General features: G+C 45.9%; 1 protein-coding gene across 5 annotated transcripts in view; it reads left to right on the forward strand.

The window, feature by feature from the left end:
- Positions 1 to 15,534: 15,534 nt before the first annotated feature.
- Positions 15,535 to 22,370, forward strand: part of MECOM (MDS1 and EVI1 complex locus) — a gene marked incomplete at its 5' end in the record, with an annotated part of 335,868 nt that continues 329,032 nt past the window's right edge. For all 5 annotated transcript variants that reach the window (XM_084267720.1, XM_084267722.1, XM_084267721.1 and 2 more), the window contains one exon: positions 15,535 to 15,571. In XM_084267720.1, coding sequence (XP_084123846.1) covers positions 15,535 to 15,571 — 37 coding nt within the window. The remainder of the gene's footprint in view (positions 15,572 to 22,370) is intronic.

The raw sequence follows: 22,370 nt of genomic DNA on the forward strand, positions 1-22,370 counted from the left end.
ACAAGTGGAGTCTTGCTCCTGATTTTCCTTGTGAAAGCACCTGAACTTTCCAGTGAACAATTTGTATGAAAGAAATATATAGAATGTGAAAGTAATGTTCTTGTACAGATATTGTTATGAAGCACAGAAAAAATTTACCCATTAATCAGCTTTTTGAAAATTATCCATTTTTCTAGCAAGTTAATTTTTCATTCTCCAATCAGAGGATTTTCCATACTGATTGTTCCCTCAGGAATGCCACTTTCCATGTAGCAAATGTGTATCATCAGTATAAAACATTGGTTTACATCCAGTGAGGATCATAAACAGATGTAGACGAATAGTTAAACTGCTGATTCCATGATTAATATCGACCAGAGTTTTAGTTGTCAATCTACTTCATGAAAGTCTTGTGAGTATGGTTCCAAGTTTAATAAGCTTGGGAATACTGCAGTTCTGGAATAATTCCAGGACTTTGCTTCCATTTTCAGGTTTATCTCGGTAGTACCACTGGAGCAAATGACACAAGTTGCAGGTGACTTGCTGGCTTGCGAGCCTGCTGTGTCACTGGGTTTGGCTACAGCACAGTAACATTATACTTCTTTAAAATACAGTTTAGTCTTGTAATATAAGCCAGTTCAAGTCATGGTTTAGGCGTGTTTCTCAGCTGTAAATTCTGGCCGAGTGTTTCAGATAGTTCAGGAATACCGAGTAAAGAAAAAGGAACAATATTTAAAAAGGTGAAAGTCCACCTTCTTGAAGCCAAGTCCTGCAACCTTGTTGTTGTTGTTATTATTATTATTGTTATTTAAATATAGTGAGGGCTTTGAGTGTTTTCCATCTTAATGCTTGTGCAGGGTAAAATGTGTCTTTTAAATGAGCCTTTTCTAATAAATAAGACATATTCAGTTTCATTGGGTGAAGACTTGAGAACTGAATTTGAAATCCAGAGGAGACATTGTTGAATGTTTATTGGTGGACAGACAGATCTTGGGCTGTCTACAGATTTGTAAGGACCATGTTCTGCTTGACAAGGAAGAATACATATTGACAGCATTCCTTACAGGCATGCTTCAAGAGCAAAATAAAACCATTTCCATAGCATTTAGCCATCAATCACCAGAAGGATGTTCTTGTACACTAAGTACAGCGCAGTATAGCTTCCCAGTGACCTTAACACACTAGCCAACATAGGAGCTGCTATAGTAATTACAGATTACATTAAGTATCAAGTAAAAGCCAACAGCCAACTACTAAGCAAACCTTTTATGCATTATTAAAATAATATCCTTCCCAGAAGATTCAAGATAATAAAATTACATTTGATAATGCAATCAGTAAAAAGCAGGTTTTAAAAAAAAAAAAAAAATCAAACTCATTTGTTGATAATGTCCCAAGAAATCCTGTGTTTTATATAATATACAAAGGCATGGAAATAATCCCTCAGGTATATTTACAGTTTTGGTTGCATTCTCTGAGTCTGCCTTGAATTTTTTATAATTATGTTTTATTAAGAAATAATTGTTATATATAAAGTGTGCATTGCACTTATATTAAAGATTAAAGACAACAGTTACCTAGTATTTCAGCAATTAAAATATAGAAAATTTCAGAAGGTATGAAATTGGAAGGATTGTTCATACATATCAAGAAGGTAGTTCTCCTTCCTGAGTAACTGGCTGGGACAGTTCCTTATGGGTCCAGAAAATAAAAAATATTAGAGATTGGACATGATAAAGGGAGGAAGGAAGAACCACTTTGTATGTAAGGAGACCAGTGTTCCCTGCTAGTGTATCTAGTAAATCACTTACGACTTGGTATATCTTATATTTGGGGACCTTAAAGGAGCCCTAGTGAGCCTGGCTTTCAGACCAGAAATTTCTAAAAACTTGGCTTTTTGAAGGATTGTCAATAAGATTATTTTTTTCCCATCTTGGTCAAGATAGTGTATTTTGTTACACACCAGAACCAGGGTTACCTGTGTTTGAGAACTGACACTGTACAGGAGCTGCTTTTGTGAGGCTGTTGGCCAGTCTTTGATTTCATATGACTCTTAAAATTTTAAAACAAGGTATATGCTATTCCCACATATCATATACAAAACTTAGAAGAAAAAGTTAATATTGAACAATAATCTATGACTAGATTAGTGTTCTGTTTCTGTGAGCCTAAAGGATCCAAGACCAGGCTGTAAAGCTGTCAGCAAATGAGTTGACTCTGCACTGAATATCTAGAATATGGCTCAAAGTGGAATGTGGTGTAAATTCTCTGGGTAGGTGGTAAAACGATTAAAATAAATAAGGCCGGTTAAATCGGTTTCGTGGCAATGTATTTTACACGCAGAATACCAGTGTTTTGCAGCAGTGGTTGCCAAAATCTCGCTTTTCAATCCTTAGCTGGCATAGTGGTACAAGAGCCTAGCCCCAGCCATGCCTAGGTGAGCACCTACATGCTCACCTTTGCTTCAAACTGATAAAAAATGTTGCAACTTCGTGCATTAGATCACAGCTGTTACCTAAAGCAAGAAGTACCGTCTGGTCTGGTTGAAGGGCATGGAAGTACTGCTTCCAGTAGGAGTTAGCTGAGAATTTGCCATTCTTAATTTAGGCAGTTTGTTAACTACTCCAGGTCTGGTTATAATCTTAGCTATGGCTTTTGAATCAAAGTTACCCTAATAAATTCTATTTTTACTTTTTGAAAGTCACATTGCTTATTTAAAAACCAAAGCATAGGTTCCTATTTTTTGAAAAACAAACTCTCTTCCCCCATCCTACCTGAGTCTTTATTGTTTGCTGTCTCAGAAAACTTGCCCAAAGTAGAAAATGGATTGAGGAGTAGTAGTGCTGCAGGCCAAGATCAGCCCTTATGAAGGTCCAGTGCAATAGTTGGAGCTATGCCTACTGAAACTGGGGCTGAATTTGGTCCTCTATCTTCACTCTGTGAGTAGAGATTCTGTTTCAGGACTTCACAGGCGCCCAAGAAAACTTTGTAATTGATGTTTTCCACTCATTTTCTTTCTCTGCTGGTTCTGTATTTTGGTTGAGTCGTGTTTCTCCAGATTTCAGATGTATGCTTGAACGCTGGAAAAACTCACTCTCATGCATAATGAAAGAGGAAAAGTTACAGAGGAGGAATTTATTGGCTAGAGTCTCTATTCCTGCTCTATATCTTGCTCTACAAGCTCCCACAGCAAGTGAGTGGTAGAGCCAAGAATAGAACACCACTTCTCTGACACCCAGTCCAGTGTCTTAACCCCTGCCTCCCAAGAGAAATTTTGTTTCAGTTTTCTGTACAGTGCAAAGATAAGATCATACTTTATTTTGGTGCATAAACTGATCTCCAGGGTGAATGAATGAGTTTGGGAAATAGCCAGAAAGTAACACAATGTAAATAGTGGAACATAAGGAGGTTATATATAACACTACAGCTTCTCAGACTGCTGTGTGTCTAGAGAGAATTAATTAAAAATTATATGAAGTATTTCAGTCCTTTCAAGTTTGCTTTGAGCAGGCAAGGTCTTCTTCAGAGAGGAAGCAGGATTTCTTTTGGTCTGCTGGATTTTGAGAGCAGTCAGTTGAGGTGTTACTTTGCCTATTACGTAGAGGTACTTTATGACAGTACTCACTTTGTTGGGGATAATCACAGGTGTTGTGTTGTTTGGGGATAGTGAAGGAATTTGGAAAAAGCTGGAGTTAGCATAGGACAACTAATGCATTCTAACTGCAAAGCAGTGCTATTATTATGGATTGAATATAATGAGTAGCATGTGTAAACTTCCAATGGGGATGTTAGTATGCAATAGTTAACTGTATCCAATATTCACAAGTGATAGAGACAAGAAAGGTCTCTAGGACTGCTGACTCAGCACCCCTGAGTTCTGAAACAGCCGCTCCACTAGTTTGGTTAAGGGAAGTGTACCCTCTACAGACCATCCAGCTGCCCTCAGCTGATAGGGAGACTCACATTGTCCTTTGCTTTGATGTCCACCAAAACCTTCCATCAGATTAGTGACTGCAGTTATGCTATGTCAGCCAGCTCCTTTTCAGGGTTTCTCTTCCAAAGAGACTTTTGGAAGTTTTGACAAGTCAGGCAGTCATCACCCTGCGCTCAATCTCGGGTAATGTAGCAGCTTCTCTTTTCTGTTCTCTCCCAACATGTGCACAAATGGCAAGTGCTGAGTACCAGAGGTGAAGGCTGGATGCCACCTCTCCTTTAAAGTATATGGGCTTGAAGAGTAAACATTTGTGAAAGATTTATTTCCAAAATCTCTTCAGAGATCATGACTGGGTGTGGATGTGTATGCGCTGAAAATACAGATTGCTGTAAAAGGATAGAGAAGAGGTCACGGTAGCTTTCTGTCTGTGTCCCTTAGCCATGCTCACTGCTTTTGTACAAGCATGTACAATACAAACTGCTCAAATGCATTTGAAAATCACCCTACTTTATTTTAGGTACTTAACCAGTGTGGATGCACAAAACAGTTGCTAGGGATAAGCTGAGGCATGACCTTACAGCACCACTGGGACACAGAGATCCTTCTCCACTGATGGCAAAATGACACATTTGCTTGCTCACTGGCTAGAAATGCCCAGGAATTTTCTGGCAGTGCTTTGCACTCGGGAACGCTTATTTCTCACCACTGAAACATTTTGTGGGAACGCGCCAGTATTAGTGAAACTACTGCAATAAAAAGTTTGTTTTCAGGCTAGAATCTAGAGGGAGTGTGCTCTAACCCTGATCTGCCTGTCTGAGAAGAAGGACTTAACCCCCAAAGTCTTCACATTCCAGGAGAGCCCTAATTCTGGGCTGTAATGTTGTTAGAGTGCTCTTTTCCTGTGCTTTTGTAAAAACAAACAAAAACCCCGCCAAACAACAAACAAATCCCACTTCTAAGTTCATCTTGTTGCAACTGGGAATGCTTCTGAATTTTTGAAATTATTTCTGGGATGGGAATAATTATTTTTCTTCTCTTTCAACTTTGCACCTCAGCACTCCGTCATGAACTTTGTTTGCATCTGAGATTTTGCTCTTGATGAATGAGCTCTCAGCCATAAAGACTGCTGTGAACTAGGCTTAAGGACTTTTCTGAAAAATGAAAACCAAAAGGCTAAACCACAGTTACCTTAGGAAATGTAGGGAAGGAGAAAAATGAGATCTTTGCTCTCCTGCCTCTTCTACAGGGTTTTGTCATTCATTCTTCAGCCAGATTCCCTGCTGCAGACACTGGCTGCTCCTGCTCAAATACAGAATGAAGACAGAGCATTGCTGCCTTATCAGAGAGGGTCTCCTGAGGTTCTGAGCCAGCGCTGGGTTGTGTTATCTCTAGGGACAGGCAGGCAATGCTCTGATGGCTCTGCTGTACCCAGTAAGTTCATGACCACCACCCCAGCTGCGCCGCCTGAGGGAAGGCACAAATTGATTTGGCTCTTCACCTTTGTGGGCTTTTTTGGCTACTACAGTTAGAAATGCTGACTACATTGTAAAATAATCAGTGGAAATTTCATCTGTTGTTCTTTCTGGAACCTGGCATCTATTGGTATTTACTGCTTGTTGTAGCTGTGGCTATATTTTTTTTTGTTATTATCTGTGTGGTGATTGAAAAGGGAAAGGCTGAATTTTGACCTCAGAGAAGTGTGAGAGGACTACTGTTTATACTCTGCCTTCCTCTAGGCAGCAGATACCAAGAGGCTGCTCCTCTAGCCTGCAGAGCCGTCAGAGAACTCCTGGTGGTATCTTTACATAGGGTGGTATCAAAGTGAGAAATTTAAAACTTACAGATCTTGACACAGTTTACGCATCCCCCTTTGGGAAGATGGTGGGGGAAAAAATGGTTACACAGCTGTTTAGTGTGCTATTAGAGCGTGCTCATGTTGTGGTGATGAGTGCAGAATGAAAGAAACTATACAGAAAAGCAAGTGGGGATATTTTAGAAAATTTTCCAAAGACATTTTGAAAAAGGGCTACTTGGTAGCCAAAGTATCGTGATGGTGTAATTGATGGCTCTCAGCTAGAACAGTGGGGCTTTAAAATATGCTGGATTTCAGTGTGATTGAAATCTTTTGGGATTCCATATCTAGCAGAAAGGTCTGAGCAATGGTACCTCTACTTCTGTCCTAAGCAGAAGTAGCAGCATATAACGTACAAGGGAGTAATTCCTATCTGATGTGGAAGGAATTGAACGCACTCGACTTCTGTCAGCTGCAAGTGGTGTCGGTATATGCCCTGTATTGATATAATGTGTTGGTCGATATGCGCTTTCATATACGCCTCAACAAATGGAAATAGCAGTGCTCTAATGATAGCTTCCTTCTTAACGTCTCTTAGAAATAGCTATCAAATCAACTGTGAGTAAAGTCCTATAAAGATTGTCAGTGCAGCCATGCTTTGATACTAATGAGTCCTATGTAAAAAGTAGTTTCAAAATACCACTCAAAGAGAACAAAACGCGGTTTATCTCAGCCAGTGTGGAAGTATCAAACCAAACTCCTAGGGAAGAATTGCAACAAAACTGAATGCTTGCTGGGCAATGGAGTGCAAGGGAAGCCAAAACAAATAAAATCACAGTTTTTCTGATTTTTTTTTGTGAGTACCTCAAATTTGCTTTTGAGAAACTGTTTTATTTCACTTTTAATAGATAGAAAGCCCTTTTCATTGCTTGGTGGTTTTACTTAGTCTTTGAACCTGATCATTTTAATTCAGCGGGGAGTGGAGGATGGAGTTCTTTGTTTTGGTACAATAAGCATTCTATAACTAGCTACCATTTTCTGCTCCCTGCTCTTGTAACTTTAGTTCTTTATGTGTTCCTATTTGCATGCAGGCATCAAATAAGATATTTAATTAAAAAATGTTATCGGAGGTTCAATTTAAGATCAAAGATCACATGCTATCAGAGATCCAGCACTTTGATACCACAATAATAGGTACCTCAGAAATAGTCAGATGGGTTAGATTAGATAGTAATTTGTTTTAGCTTGTTTCCTTTTTCCTTCCTACTAGAAGTTTTAAGAAGAAACAGTAATTTTAAAAGTGAAAAGTAAAAGGCTTCCACTTTAAACAAAACTGATCAAAAAATTATGGAAGTAGGAAAATGAGACCTTTAGAATAAATATGACCAAAAGCATAATAAACATTGACTGGGAGCATAATCCTGAATGCTAACATAAATCCGTTTGTTGTAACAAACATTTAGTCTAATTTAATCTTGAATGTATTACTGCCAGAACGAATAGAATTTACAGGCTCTAATGTGTTCGTTACTCTTAAAATTCTGCTTTAACTATAGATGCTGATAGTGTCTCCCATTGAAAAGACCATTTTAATTATCATTGACGTCCATCTTGGTGAGATCTATGCATGTGTGTTATTTACAAGTTATTCTTTAAACTACTAAATAAGTTGTATACTGAGATGGGAACAAGAGATAAAATTATGTGAAGCTGCCTTCAGAGTACAACAACAGCGCGTGAACTTGAGCTCTTGAGAGTTAAGAGCTTCTGATACAATACTCAGGAGAAAGCAAAGGCAGTGTTAGTTCATCCCATGGCACTGCATCTGCACAGCTAATGCTCAGACCTCACAGGACATTAATCACCTCTGGAAAGATGCAAGAACCCTCTAACACAGCCCATGGCAGTTAATGGAACTGGGCGATGTGTTTTTACCTGTTTACTTTTGTTTTACTTCTGAATTACTTTGATTTTAGATTAAGTAATCTAAATGTCTGTTTGGTGGAGAACAGTATGTTTTTGTATTCTTTCACACTTAGAAATTATTCTAACAGCTCTTCCGGCTCATAAATCATAACTAGGTTGGTTTCTAATGCATAGGAACTATCAGCCAGTATGTGCAGAATGTTATCAGTTTTCGTGTGTTACAGATAGGGGAGGTGGAAAAGTGGTTTTAAAATGGTGTTGAGCTACTGCAAAGATTTTCCATTTGCTTCTCAGCCATTGCCTTTGTGCAATCTTGGGGTGATTGCATTTAAGTGGTAGGGGGCATGGTCTGCCAGGAGCAATGTTCTGTAAAGCTTCCTGTGACACTGATGGAACCCAAAAAGCTCTTAACTGGGCAAAGTGCTGTGATCCTTCTGGATGGACTATGGAGCAGAGCTCTGCCTCCTGCTTACCAACCCCAACCATCTTTCCCCAAAACTGCTTGAAATGACTTTCCCTTTTTTTTTTTTTTTTACCCCAAATTGGCTTTGGAAACACAGCAGGAATGCAAGTAAATGTATAAAAGAGTCAATCTAATCAGTTGCATGGTCCTCAGAACTTCATTACTCTTCGTTATCTGAAAAACTGCAAATAAGAAAGCAAATGCTGGCAGGGGAGAGATGAATTGACACACTGCAAGTTTTGTGTTAAGAGGGATATTTATGAATGCTAACAGAAAGCCTAGGACTCTAAATTTGGTGCTTGGATTCAGTCTTGTGAACAAACACCATTTTTAGAAATTAACTCAATTGAAAAAAATCCTTATTTTCTATGTAAATGGACATCTTGTTTAAATTCAGAGGTAAAAAACCTGGGGTTAAGTGTACGACCCACGATTCAATTTGCATGTTGAGCAATTCAGACTGTAATAGAAGCTTTGTCATGTTAAGGTTAGGTCTTTCCTGTGGCTGTTCAAGTGGGCTCTAAAGACTTTTTAACATGTTGCAGGATATTAAGGGGGGAAGGTTTGACCTACATCCATTTTTTTCAGACCCACTTCTGCAGGTTTCATCACACTTCCCGTGTCTCGCACGTGGGACATTGCTGAGGGCAGGATAGGTGCCCAATTGCCTACATACAATTTCATCAGGAAAGGTATATGATTTATTGCCCTGTAAAGGGTTTTGACATGAAGCCTGTGAAAAGCACTATATAAATGCCAATACAATATAAAACGTCACACAAATACTTTACTCATTAATTCCGACCCTGTGCTTTTTGTACGGGAGAGAAATGGGAGTGAAATATGAATGTGTTCCTTATGCTTTAAAGGGAAAAAATGGGTTTGTGGATTTTATAAAGGCTGATGTGTTAACCTGCCTTTGTGATTCCTTTAAATTCAAGTAGAAAGAAGCCCACTCGTTGGCTGGTAGTAACACTCTGAATGAAAGCAGAGAAAGCACCAACAAAGGAAAACTCTGTGTTTGTGATGACAGTCCTTGGTCATGATCCTACTCTCATGACACAGATTAATTCTCTCTTTACTTCAAAATTTCATTTATTTCAGTGCTACTTGCTGGAAGCCTTTCTGCCATCACTTCATTACATTTTTCCCCCCTTATATTTAGTCATATTATTCCCTTTAAATAGCCAATAACCAAAGCTTCCCCGGCCTTCGTGGCTTTGGACAGCCTTGTTTCAGAACACAGCTTCAGCAAAAGAAACTCTGCTTCACGGGAGTGTTTTACTGACCCACCAGAGCCGAGCGGTTCTTGCTGTACCATCTTCTCTGTGGTGGTCAAAGGGGACAACAGCTCCTTAAACCCAGATCTCACCAGTTCCCAGCTCCCTCCTTCTGCAAAGCCACCGAGAGAGGCCATGGAGGAGGGAAGGCCATGGGACATACTAGGAAACCTTTCATCTTCTGCAGGGGTTTTCTATCCTTGCCCAGTTCACTTTGCTTAGTGGGACCCAGCCTGGCCCAGTTGGTATAAATCACAAAACTCCTGTGTCTAATCAGCAGAGGCATTCTCTCACCTACTGACCCACCTGGATGGTGAAGCTTCAGGGTTTTTTAAACTTCCGTACATCAGCTTTAACTATTGCTGAGTACAGAGTACTATTTGCTCCATTCCTTTATTTTTATTTCAGGTTGCTTTCCAAATTCCTTCCCCCCTCTGTGTTTGTCTGTGATTTTGATTATTTCTATTTTCGCTTTTAATAGGATGTTCACTTTCTGCTGATTTCTGCTGACGTCTTTCCCTTTTGATTTGTAGTACTATTAATTCCCCTCTGTTCAATGTTTTGTCTACATTCAGAACATGTTTGTTTTTCTCTAGTGGCCTGTAATTACTTTCCCCCTCCTCCTCTTTAATTTTTCCAATTACGTCTCAACTGATGCTCCTTTAAGAGCAAGATGTACTCGGGGTAACCTTCTGAGGATACGACTTTTTTTTTGGCCAGAAAATGCTTGGAAAGGAACTTGGATTGAGGATATTGATTGCACCTCTCTGGTAAACAAAATTTTTTGTTAATATGTGAGTCCCATTGCATGTTTGGGGATGGTCCTGCATTGCCACCTTCTCATGGGACTGATGGCAGAGGCAAACTGACCCCACTGTGACATCTTAAACCAGAGACCTCCAGCTTTTGGGTTCCGTGAAGCTAATGTCTATTTCAGGTGAGGGATGGAGGAATGCTGAGACTGAGAGGCCAATGCAAAGTAATCTTGCGACCAAGTAGAGGCTCCGATTCGGCTCTCTGGTGTCCCCATTCACACGCTGACCTCCTCCCTGGCTTTCAATCTTGCTGCTAGCCCATTCTTTTTCCTAGTTTTGTTCAGTCTCAGTGTTGTGGAAATCCAAGCCCTTCCCGCAGGCAGAAACTACTTCACAGTTGGCATCTTGTACTGTTTTCACAGGGAAATATTTCTAAAGGAGCATTTTGCATGGCTCCTGGTATCCTGCACTTGTTTCTCAACCTCTGAGAGCGTCGCATTCTTCCCAGCCCCGGCGTTTTCGGTGCACTTTTACCAGGGACCGGGCCTGTGGGAAACCCAGAACAACCGCCCGCCTCCTGGAGAGCGCCTGTACCAGACCCGAACGTTATCCCGTTAAAACCCACTCCCGGCTTATTTTCCGCCTCGCTCCTGACGGTTGTCGGCGCGGGGTGTCCGCCCGTCCTCTCACCCGGCACCGGGACCGGCCCGCGGCGCCCGGCCGCTGGTGCCCGCACCCTGCAGTGCCGCGACGCGGCCGCGAGGGGGCGCCGCAGACCGCGGGGTGCCGCGCAGCGCGGCGCAGGGGTGCGCAGCGGCGCGCAGTGACCGAGACGAAGCCCAGCCTCGGCGGCCGCAACCGCGCAGCTCCGCAGGGTACCGCGGCTGTTCCTGAGCGCGGAGAGCCGGGCTTTGCGGACGCGCGGTCGTTAGCCGCGGATTTCTTCTCAAAGATGGGGCGAGTAACGTTACCGGGGGCAGGGGGGCGCCGGTGTTTGCTCCCCACCCTCTGAAGTCGTTTAAAGACAGCAGCACTGGGAGCGAACAGGGAGGCTTTGTGCGTGAAGCGCAGCGCACAAGAAGGAAATATAAAAAAAAAAGAATAAAAAAAGTGGTCATAGTAGGTTTGTTAAGGAATCCGGTAAGTTATAGGAAGCAAAATTAAATGTCTGGTGCTTACACGACGGCATGTTTTACAAGGGAGAAGGAAACTGTGCAGAAAATGCATGGGCTTTTATTGTTGGTTTTCATTGCCTGTATTGTGGTGGATGCTTTATGCTACGGAGAGCAAGTCTAATTGAACCAGATCGCTGATTTCATATAGTAGGGGGCATGGGGTAGGGTTTTTTTGTTTTGTTTTGTTTTGGAAGTTAACTGTTTCGGGGACTAGAAGCAGTCAGGACTGGACTCTGCAGCCTCCGAGTTTCGTGCCAGCGAATAAAAACACATTACATAAAATCAAACACCGACCCCGGTTATCAAAGCCTCGATCTCTCTCTATTATTTTCCCTTGTATTTGGTGCTCTTTTTTTCTTTTCTTTTTTCTTTTTTTTTCTTTTCTTTTTTTTCTTTTTTTTTTTTTTTTTTTTTTTTTTTTTTGCTATCACATCTGTCGTTCCCAGCTTTTCCCAGGACTGCAAAGCAAAGTGGACAGCTTCCATGTGACCACCTAGTACAGGAGGCATTTTCTACTGGGAAACTTTGGAGTGGTTTTCTCTCTTCCTTTCCTTACGAAAGCTCAGAAAAAGAAAATGTGCAATCTTCCCAGTGTTTAAAGTCTCTGTATTTGTCTTCAGATTTATCGGGTCTATCCAAACTTTTGTGTGTGCGTGTATTCCTCCCCCCCCCTCCCCTGTCCCCCCTCCCCTTCTGTGCATTTGTAAAGTAGCCCCATCTAGCAATGATAAATATCCCTGTTGATCACTTGATTGATTACCTCTCGGAAAGGTCACGCGGGCTTGCAGTAATTTCCTTTTGCCTAAGGCTCCCTTTTCACTTTTACTCCCGCACGACAGCTCCAAGTATACAGGATCTTTATTTTTGATTTTTAACCCCTAAATAGCTCCTCGAAAACAATGCGTTGGCGAAAGGAAGGAGGGAAATCAGCCGGCGGGTCCGCGCTGCCCCAGCCCTCGCCGCGCTCTCCCGGGGCGGGTTTGGGGAGGGAGGGTCTCCCTCCCCTGCTCTCCTGTGGACTGAGAATTCGGATTTAAACAACCAGACAAGCTATTAATTTACCCATGCTACCCAGGGTCCTGAACCCAATTAATTTCTAATAATTACAGCCCAAGGGGGCTGGAGAGATCCCTCTGCCTCTTTCTAGCCTTGCCACTTCGCGGCACCGAGGTCAGCATATAATAATAAAGTGTATATTTTGAAAGTGATCAGCAGAACAGTGAGTTATTGCAATGAATGAAAATTGTTTCCATTTTGGCTAATTGAGCCCGTGGCTGAAAGCTGGAGTTCTGAGACTAAATAAAGAGGACTGTTTCATTTCAACGTGGACTGAAAATCCCTGCATAGCTTTTTCGGTCACCCAGCAAGAAGCTTAATTTCTTAACAGCAAACCTGAAATCAAGCGTTGGGTAAACAGTATTAATAATTGCATTACAATGATTAAATTAATCTTACTGGTAGCTAGGAGAATATAGATTGAGATTGAATAACACGATGTAAAGTTCACTGCACAAAGACAATAGCACAACAAATACCTCGATGAAGAATTCCAACTTTTCTCCAAGTAGGCTTCGGGGCTTGTTCAATTATAATGTAAGGAAGAGAAAATTTCCTGTTACGGGGAATGCACTGAAACCTGTGTTGAAGGGGGTGCGTTTGATCTCCCAGCCTGTATTAGAAATAGATTTAATTCCACCCCTCCATAAAAAAAACCAAAACCCATCATCAACAACAAACAAAACCAACACCAAACCCAAACAGACAAAAAAAAAAAAAAAAACCAACCAAAACAAACCCCAAGAAAACAACAACAACAAAACCAAACCCAAACCCAGAAACAACCCCTAGACATCCAACCCAAAATTTAAATATTTATTGCTGGCCGTAGACCTGCTGCAAACTAGCCCGCATCCCCGCAGCCAGCCGCTTCCCGCCCGGGAGGGAGCGGCGGCTGCCGGCGCGGACGAAGCTCCCCACGCGAACGAAACGGATTTCCCGGGGGGGTGGCCGAGACTTTTCGGGAGGGAGGGCGAACCTGACGGGGCTGCGGCGGGCGATGCCGAGGGCCGCGGAGCGGGCGGGAGGGCGGCGGGGGATGGCCGGGAGGCAGCCCGGGACGGCGGCCGGGTGCCCCGGGCGGGCGGCACGGCACCTGCCGAGCTCCCGGGGCCGCTGGGACGGCGGGCAGGTGGCGGTGACAGGCGGGCGCGGCCGGGGTCAGGGTTGCCCTCACGGGAAACACGCATCTGCGCGCCCGGCCCGGCCATCGGGCTCCCACGCGTGCTCCCTGCGGCGTCGGGCTCGGCCGGCCGGGTGGGAGCGGGCGCCCCGGGCAGGCGGCTTTGCCGGGGTCTCCGTTTAAACCGGGGGGCGGGAGGTGCGTGGGGAGGTTTGCAAAGTTCACGGGCGTTTTCGGTTTTCCCGAGTGAACCGGTGCGGGGGATGGGGGGAGGAGTGTGGGGTGTGATTGGGGGACACCCCGGTGCAGCACCGCAATGCGAGGCGCTGACTGCGAGCGAGGTCTGGGATCGGGTAGTGCCCCCGAACCCCGGGGGCAGTCCGGGACCCTGGCTCGGCCCCGTTCATCCCCCGCGTAGCTGGGGAGCAGCTCGACGGTAGCCCCGGCCTTCCCTCCGCCGGGGCAAAGGGTCCCAGTTTCGCCCGGGACACCCCGGGCTGGGCACCTCAGGGGGTACAATGGGTAGTTGGCTGAAGGAGGCCGAGCTCGATGCGGGTGCGCTGCTGCGCCGCGCCCTGCCCTTCTGCCCCTCTTGCTCCGGGGACGTTAGGTGCGTCCGGCTGCGGGACGGGGTTGTGGGGTGGGCACAGAGCAGCTGCGTGGCCTTAAAAAAAATATTAAAAAAAAAATCCCATTTGTAAATTAAAAATAACGATGGGCATCAAGAACGGCTCTGCAGAGCGGGTTCAAGTGCTTGCGCCTGTCTGCCGAGCATTTGGGGGAGCAGCGTGCGATACGCGGTGCCCCCGCCCCACGGCACGGGAGAGGGGGGTTGTCACCAGTGGGGTGCGGAGGGCGCTGGGCGGGGGGAGCCGGGCTGGCGGCGGGGGCTCTGCAGACGGCCCCGATCCGCAGCACCGGCAGCCGGTGTGTGTGTGTGTGTGTGTGTGTGTGTTGGGGGGGCGGGGGTTGTGGAGGGGAGTGAAGGGGGAAGGGGCGATGCTGAGGATTTTATTAAAACAAAAAGTTGAGCAGCGTGTATGTACTGGCGCAGCCCCGAGTCTGAAAGATTGTAATTTTCTTTTATGGTGTCTGGCAGGATTTGCAACAGATATTAATGGGAACATAAATAGCGCATGGAAGGTATTGAACAAAACTGTTTAATGCAAGGAGGTTGTACCAGAGGAAAATCTATATGTAGTTTGGATTGATTCATACCTCGGACACAGCCATCCCCTAAAGGAGTTCCCAATTTCTGCGCTCTCCCTCTTTGATTGGCAAACCCTGTAATTAAAACAGATTAGAGCGCTCGGTGTTACTGTTTTAAAAGCGCTTTTTTCTGCCCAACTGGTGATGGCTGAGTCGAGTTCAAGGTGGGGAAAGTGTGTGCGCTGGGGCAGTGTACAATTTACCGGTACGCATACATAATAAAACATGAAATCAAATTATATCTCTCTGTATATACACATACTCAGAGATCTACGATAGTTGCGGCCGGGTGAGTGACAATAAACTATTTAAATGTTGCACAGACGCCAAAATAGCAGTAAGATCCCATTAAAAATAATTTAAAAAAAAAAGGGCAGAAGAAGGTGTAATTTCGTGTGTGTCCCCCCCCAGCCCCCGTCTCGGCGGGAGCGCAGATCTCCCCCTCTATAACCTCTCCCGGGTGCGCAGGCAGCGGAGCGGCTTCCCCGCGGCCGCGGTCGCACAGCCCGGAGGCGGCTGCCCGCTCCGGCCCGGCCCGGCCCCGGTGCCGGCTGTCAGGGTCCCCACCGGCGGTGATGGATCGCTGCAAACTTTTTTTTGGCGGCGCTGAAATGTTGAAGAGCGGGGGGGAGCCGCCCGTGCGCATGTGCGAAGGTGTCCAAACTGACAATGCTGGAGAGATAGCGAGCCGGGATTGAGAGAAAGGGAGAGTGTGTGTGCGGGAGAGGGAGAGGAGAGAGAGAGAGGGGGAGCGAAAAAGGAGGAAAAGCTCCGGGAGGAAAAAAAAAAAAAGCCCCCCCCCACCCCAACCCCACGCCAGCATCGGCCGCGGGACTGGCAGCATGCGATCCAAAGGCAGGGCGAGGAAGCTGGCCGCAAGTAGGTGCAATACCCCTTTCTCTTGGCTTTTCACCCTTCCTCTCTGCCATGTTGCATAGACATGTCTGATGCGGCGCGGAGCTCGCAGGCAACCTGCAGCATCCCCCCACCCCCCAGCCCGGCTCGGCCCGGCTCGGCTCGGCCCGGCGGGCGGCGGCGGCGACCGGGGGGTGGGAGGGTGCGGCGGCCGGAGCCGGTCTGGGGGCTGCGGGCGGCCGGCGGGAGCTGGGGAAGGAGTTGAGGAAAAGTTCAGTGGCGAGCGCTGGAAGTTGCTGCTGCTGCTGCCGGGGGCTGGAGTGGGGGGGGGGGATGTCGGGGAGGGGGGGGTGCGAGAGGCTCCGGGCCCTATAGTGGGCGCTGTCGGCTGTCGGCAGGGCTGGGGGCCGCGGGGGTGTGTGTGCGAGTGTGTGTGTACGTGTGCACGGAGGGGCAGCGGCAGCTCTGCGGGGGAGGCAGCGAGCCCCGGGCGCAGGTAGCCGGTGCGGAGCTACCGGGGACCCCCCCACACACCCCGGCCCTGCCCCGTTCGGCCGCGGGATTATGCCAAAAACCACCCCCCCACACACCCCATCGAACCCGCTGCCAGCGGGTCACATCAAACCAAGCCGCGCGTGGGAGCGGAGCGTGCGTGGGGCCGGCGGCGGAGCGTAACGCGGGGCGGGTGGGGCCGCGGGAGCCGCCCCGCGTGGCCGGGATGCCCCGCGCGGGTGGGGGGCGCGCAGCGGAGCGGCCGGGCAGCGCGGAGCAGTTCCCAGCCTGCTGGAGTCACCCGCTAAAAGTTGATGTAAATGTTGTAATTTCAGGCGCTTTTCCAGCACTTTTTATACAGTTTGGCCGCCCGAAGGTCTCTGTTCCGCGAGGCCAGGGCTCGGCCGTCCACACGCAAATCCCGATTTATTTAATTATTTGTCTTACGCTCACCCCATCTGTTTCTCCTTTATGATAGGGATCTTTCCTTTTAACTTCTGCAGTGTTGGGACTCCCCCCCCCCCCCCCTTTTTTTTTGGTGTGTTTTGTTTTTAATGAGGGAATCAACAACAAAACTTCGCCAGCTTTCGCGTCCTATTTTAAAGGCAGCTGATGTCTTTATTTTCTCTGACACATCTGGGCAACTTTCATTCGATATCCGTGGCGATGGCAACTCACATTCCCGACTGAAAGAAAAAATAATGCGCCGGCGGAAAAAAAAAAAAAAAAATGTTGCATAAGTTGCGTGACGTAAAAAGCAGATGCTTATTTACTTTTTATTTGTGAAGGAGAAAAAAAATAGAGGAGCGTGGAAAAGGGGAAGCGAAAGATCTCTCCGGATCATCATCAGCTTTTCTGTGAACCTTAACAATAACAGCAGCAACCTGCATTTGATTAGGTGATTTAAAGTGGATAATCCAGCGCCCGCGATTTGAAAACAAATATGTTGTTAAATGTCCAGGTTGCCATCCTTACTTTGGAGCTAATTATAGAAAAATATCTCACGTCCCCTACCAAATCCGTCAGGTTTCCATGCCTTTCCCTTGGCTTTTCTCGCTGCGCAGCGATGCAGGGCTGCTCCTGCTCCGCGGGCGAGATCCGACTGTCTGCAAAGTTTCTGCTCTCGGCTGCGCGTCTTGGCTCTCGCTGCTGCAGCAGCATTCCGCCCCCCCTCCAGACAGATGCGTTGCATTAAATAATCCCTCGGTTACAATCCGCTCATAAAGGAAATCATATTTTAAAAGCCGGGATATATATATATATATTTTGGTGTGTATGTTTCGAAAAGCGGTTTCTTCCCCCCCACCCACCGAAGAGCGTCTCAGTTTCATGGCAAGTGGAAAGAGAATTGGAGGCGACCCCTGTAATTTAGTCGTTCGAGAAGAAAAGTTTTCAGCTTCTCAGTTCTTTCTGGCTGGGTTGGGAATAGAAAACATTTTGTAGCCTTCATCCTCTTACGTGGAGAACGGCGTAGATCGGGATCAAGCGTACTGAGTTTATGATTTCACTTTTACTGCTTTGTGCGTGAAATAAAATTCGCCCCGATTGTGTGACTGTCGCTAATACCAAGAAAAGCTTTTCCCTCTTAACTATGGGGGGATACCTGAAGGGTGCAGTTTCTTGACCTCAGCGTAAAATTGCTAAAAAATAATTTTGAGGCTTTGCTGCTGCCCCCCCCTCCAAAAAAAAAAAAAAAAGTAAAAAATAAATCAGAAGAAACACGAAGAGCCACTCGGGGAATGACCAGTGAATGTTTCCAATGTCCAGATGTAAAAATGAGGGAAAAGACAAGCTGAAGTCTTTCCTCCTGCCACGTTTTCGGGTGGCAACCGGTGAGGAGCGAGGTGCGAGGTGCGGTGAGGGGAGCGCGGCCGGCGGGGTGGGTTGCGGGCCCGGCCGTCCGCAGCCGCGCTGCACCTGCGCGGGCATCCTCGCTCCGCGCAGCGCTAGGACAGACCCCCGGGCCCCGGGGCAGCTGCTTTTCCACTCGGGTGGGTTTGTGCCCGCCTGGTGAAACCGTATCCTCGAATAACCCCCGCCCCAGCACGGGCCGCCGCAGCCCTGCAGCCGGCCCGAGGTAGCCCCCAGCCACCCAGTAGCCTCATAAAGAGACAGAAGGTGATCAGATTAGGGGAACACACGTGAATAAGGAGGCACTTGTTACTTTTACACTTTATCACCACTTTTTTACAGGCAATTTAGTGCAGCCAAGGTAGATCCAGATCCCTCTAACCATCTGAGATAGTAAAATAACACTTTCCTAAGTTTCAGCAGGTTTTCCTGCGCCTGTAATTTGCCTCAGTCTAGTACTTAAAAGGCTTGATTGAAAAACAGAGCTGGCAAGTTTATTTGCCTGTTTAAGACTCTGTCCGGGAATTTGTTTTCGAGCAGGGAAATGTTTGCCATGTCCAGGCTCCCGGCCCTTTCAGCGAGGCTGTTTATTTGCCATCGCTTTATATTTGCCATCCCTTTACCATTACCTCTGCCTTAGCGCGCCTTTACTGCCGCCGGCACTTTGTGTCAATCCCCCTCCAGCCCCGCCGCGGGGGGGGCAGCGCTGGCGGCCGGCAGCACCGCGCACACGCACCCCTGGCCGGCCCGGCCCCGCGCTGCCGCCGGAGGACCGGCACCGCCCCGGGCACCCGCCGCTGCCTCGGCACCGGGCCGCCGAGCGCCGGCCTTGGGTACGGCGCGGCTCAGCTCGGCTCGGCACTGCCCGGCACGGCGACGGCCCCGGCGCGGCGCTGTCCCCGGATGGCTTCTGCGAGGCGGGTGCGGGCACGGGAGGCTGCGGGGACGGGCGAGACGATCCCATTATATGCCGGGCACATTTTCACCAGGCACTTCATTAACCCTTTGCAGGGTAAAGAGCGTGCGTGTGGCTTTTCTCCTTTTTTTCTTTTTTTTCTTTTTCTTTTCTTTTCTTTTCTTTTCTTTTCTTTTCTTTTCTTTTCTTTTCTTTTCTTTTCTTTTCTTTTCTTTTCTTTTCTTTTCTTTTCTTTTCTTTTCTTTTCTTTTCTTTTCTTTTCTTTTCTTTTCTTTTCTTTTCTTTTCTTTTCCTTTCTTTTCTTTTCTCCCTCTTTTTTTTCTCTCTTGCTCTTTTCCCTCTTTCTCTCTTTTTCCTCTTTCTCCTCTTTTTCCTCTTTCTCTCTTTTTCCTCTTTCTCCTCTTTTTCCTCTTTCTCCTCTTTCTCTCTTTTTCCTCTTTCTCCTCTCTCTTTTTCTTTCTTGCTCTCTTCCTCTCTTTTTCTACTTCTCTCTGACTGTCTCTTACTTGAGGCCAACAGCCACCACTGAATTTGGGACCAACTTTGCGGTGGTACAGTAGGTGATACTGATCAGGGCTGGCTGTGGTGTCTCCCAGCTGCTCCCCGGTCACACCGGGCCAGCCGTGGCGCAGGGCAGAGGAAGGACACAAAGGAAAAGGACGGTCCAAACGGCAAGCTCGTTATTAATACAGCTCTGCTTGTAAGTGAAAAATGTAACCCTTGTTAATTAATGCTGTTTACATGGGGTACAAGAAACTTAAGAAATGTTTCTACAAAGGGGAAGGAACTGTTTACAGAACTCTTTCAAAAGTGTGACATATTGCTGCAGTTCCAGCACTAAAAAGCCAAACACACTTACATGCCTTTGAAGTCGGCTGGCTGAGGCAACATTATTTGACTCAGATTCAGATATTGCTTGTGGGTATAACTAATGGCTTTTACCTAGTTAGTGGGCTGGGAGGGGCGAGGGCCTGGGCGCCGTGGCCATTGGGTCCCTCCGGAGAGCCCGGGCTGGCTCCCTGCCAGCTCTGTACAATGTCAACATTGAATATTTGAATTCCCAGACTCTATTTAACAACTTTCTAAATAAATAAACTCATTGTGTGTCTGTGTTTAAAATTATTTCACCTCTTTCATGAAAGCTACAGCATCTTATTACACCGGTCTCTCAGGCTGCTTTTCCCCTTTTTCTTTCCAAACAAACACAAACGGACCTGAGCAATTTTTTTGTGTTTTATTTTTTTTTACTGCCTCGTATCTCTCCCTCACTCTTCTTCTCACTTTCTGTCTGTTTTCTCATGAAGCACGAGTGGAAGCTGCTCGAACATCCCACGACGTCCTTAGCGAGACAGCTCTGTGCACCCTGCTATCTAATCATAACTAGAACCAAAGCCAGGTTCACCAAGTCGGTTAAATATTAATCATTTCTAAAAGGAGGCCCATGTGAGTGCCATTGCTGCAGCGGTGCCCTGTACATACTCAATCATTTTGGCTGCTGTACCATAGGCGGGCTCCAGGGACAGCTTTCATTGTTGTTGCCATAAATGGCTATTAGTGTTCATATTCACCTATTCACCTAGTTATTTAAGTTCATGTAAGCGTGTACGTGTGCTTACTAAACACGTGTGCATACGTGTGCATTTGTAACATACCTTTTTGTTTATGGAGATATATATGTGTGTGTGTATATATTTATAAAACACCTATATATGTGCATGCACATACAGAGAGGAAATACATTGGATATCTGCAATTACAATTAATGTATGCACTGGTTTAGAGAGGGGCTGTGGTACGCACAGGCTTCTGGGGTGCTTCAGCCCCTGCACCTACCTCTGCACATCCATATAGGCTCTGAAATGTTGTGGATGTGTATAGGGAACACAGAGTTAATATACAGGAGCCTGTATGTTGTTCCCTGGGATGCCTCCTAAAACCATTAATTGTGTACTTCTGTGGTGGGAGTATTCATTCTGAATATTTATTGACTTCAATGTAAGTAAAGGTGTCTCAACAGAGAAGGTATTTCTGGCTGTCCTGGGGAATGCAGCTCCCTGATAAAGCCATCTAAGTTGCTGAAGGAGAAAGTGGAATGAATTTTCTGCCAGGACAGGTATGTGTGCAGGAGGAAAGAAAGGAAAGCGCCAGTGGTTGCTCCAGCCCAGAGTGGATGTGGAAAGGGCAGTGGGAAAGCAGATGGAGTTTTATAAATCTCAGCTAATGAAGCCTTGTCCACAGAAATTGCCTTGCTTTGCAGTAAACCACTTTCTAGACAGATGTACTTTAACTTTGGAAGGGCTTGTTCAGACACTTAGGTTTCCAACCAAGAATTCATGATATTTGTTTGTTTAAAATTTAACTAGGTTTGCTGTCATTTTTGGAGCAACTCCGCGCTCTTTTGTCGTAATTTAATACAATCAGTTTTACATCATTTCAGTTTAGTTAGGCAAGGAGTGGTTTATGAAGAGCAGAAAGAGGTTTAATCCCACATGGTTTTTAAACTAACAGAAGTGTCATATAATCCAGTAGACAGAGCTAGAGCTGGACAAATGCAGATTAGAAATACAGTTTATATTTTAAATACTGAAGGTATTTAACCAGTAAAACAATTTACTGAGAGCTGGGTGGATTTTAACATCTCTGGAATTCCTTTGTCTTAATTAAGGTTGGCTGTTTTTCTAAAAAGATATGAGCTAATCCAAACAGGAATTAATTTAGGGAATTCCTGTAGCCTGTGTTATACAGAGGGGCAGACCAGACCACTCTTCCTGGTTTTATAATCTATGCACCTAGTTAAAGCAGTGCTGTTTCATATGGAGACATAAGCTCAAGGCTAGGATCACAGGAATGCACTTAAAAACTAAATGGCCATTAAAAAACCTGGGTTCAATTCGGACAATGCAGAATCGGTGTCTGGCTCAAAGTCTTACCACTCCTTACCTGCATTGCTGGCATCCCCAAAGCTGTGCTGGGCTCGTGGGTGCCCTGTCCCTGTATTTGAGGGCAAAGGCAAAGATGGGTTTTGCGAAGACGGGAAAGAGGAATGGGGTGTACATGCTGAGGTTAGGACACTGAGAAGGGGGCCTGGGGTCATAGAGGTTTGAGCTCTGTGATGGCTTTTCCAGTGAGTTCTTGACATGTTAATGGGCAATTGCAGTTGCAGTTCTGAACATCCAGACTAGGAGCCAGACAAGACCAGTATAGAACATGGTATGGAGCAACAAGCATTAGAAACACCCTCAAGCCCCCTTTGCTGCTGGGGCTGCTGGAGGGAGGTGCTTGCTGGCAGATAAACTCAGCTAAGAAACAACAAGATGGGGAAGGGGATGGAGAAGTTAAGAAGTGGGTGTTGTTATCCTCAGGACTCTGTCTCTTTGCATTACCATTTTATATTTAAAAAAGAAAATGATCAGGGTATAAAACATCCCTGTCTGATCATTCATTGACTTTATGTTCCCTCCTTTTTGTTTGCATTTCCAAGCTCTAGCAAGGTATATTCCAGTGCTGCTGGAAGAAAAGGCAGCCACAGAGCCGTGTGGGAGGAGGGAAGCTAGCCTGCAATGA

The sequence above is a fragment of the Gallinula chloropus genome (assembly GCF_964237585.1).
Source record: "Gallinula chloropus genome assembly, chromosome: 8".
NCBI lineage: Eukaryota > Metazoa > Chordata > Aves > Gruiformes > Rallidae > Gallinula > Gallinula chloropus.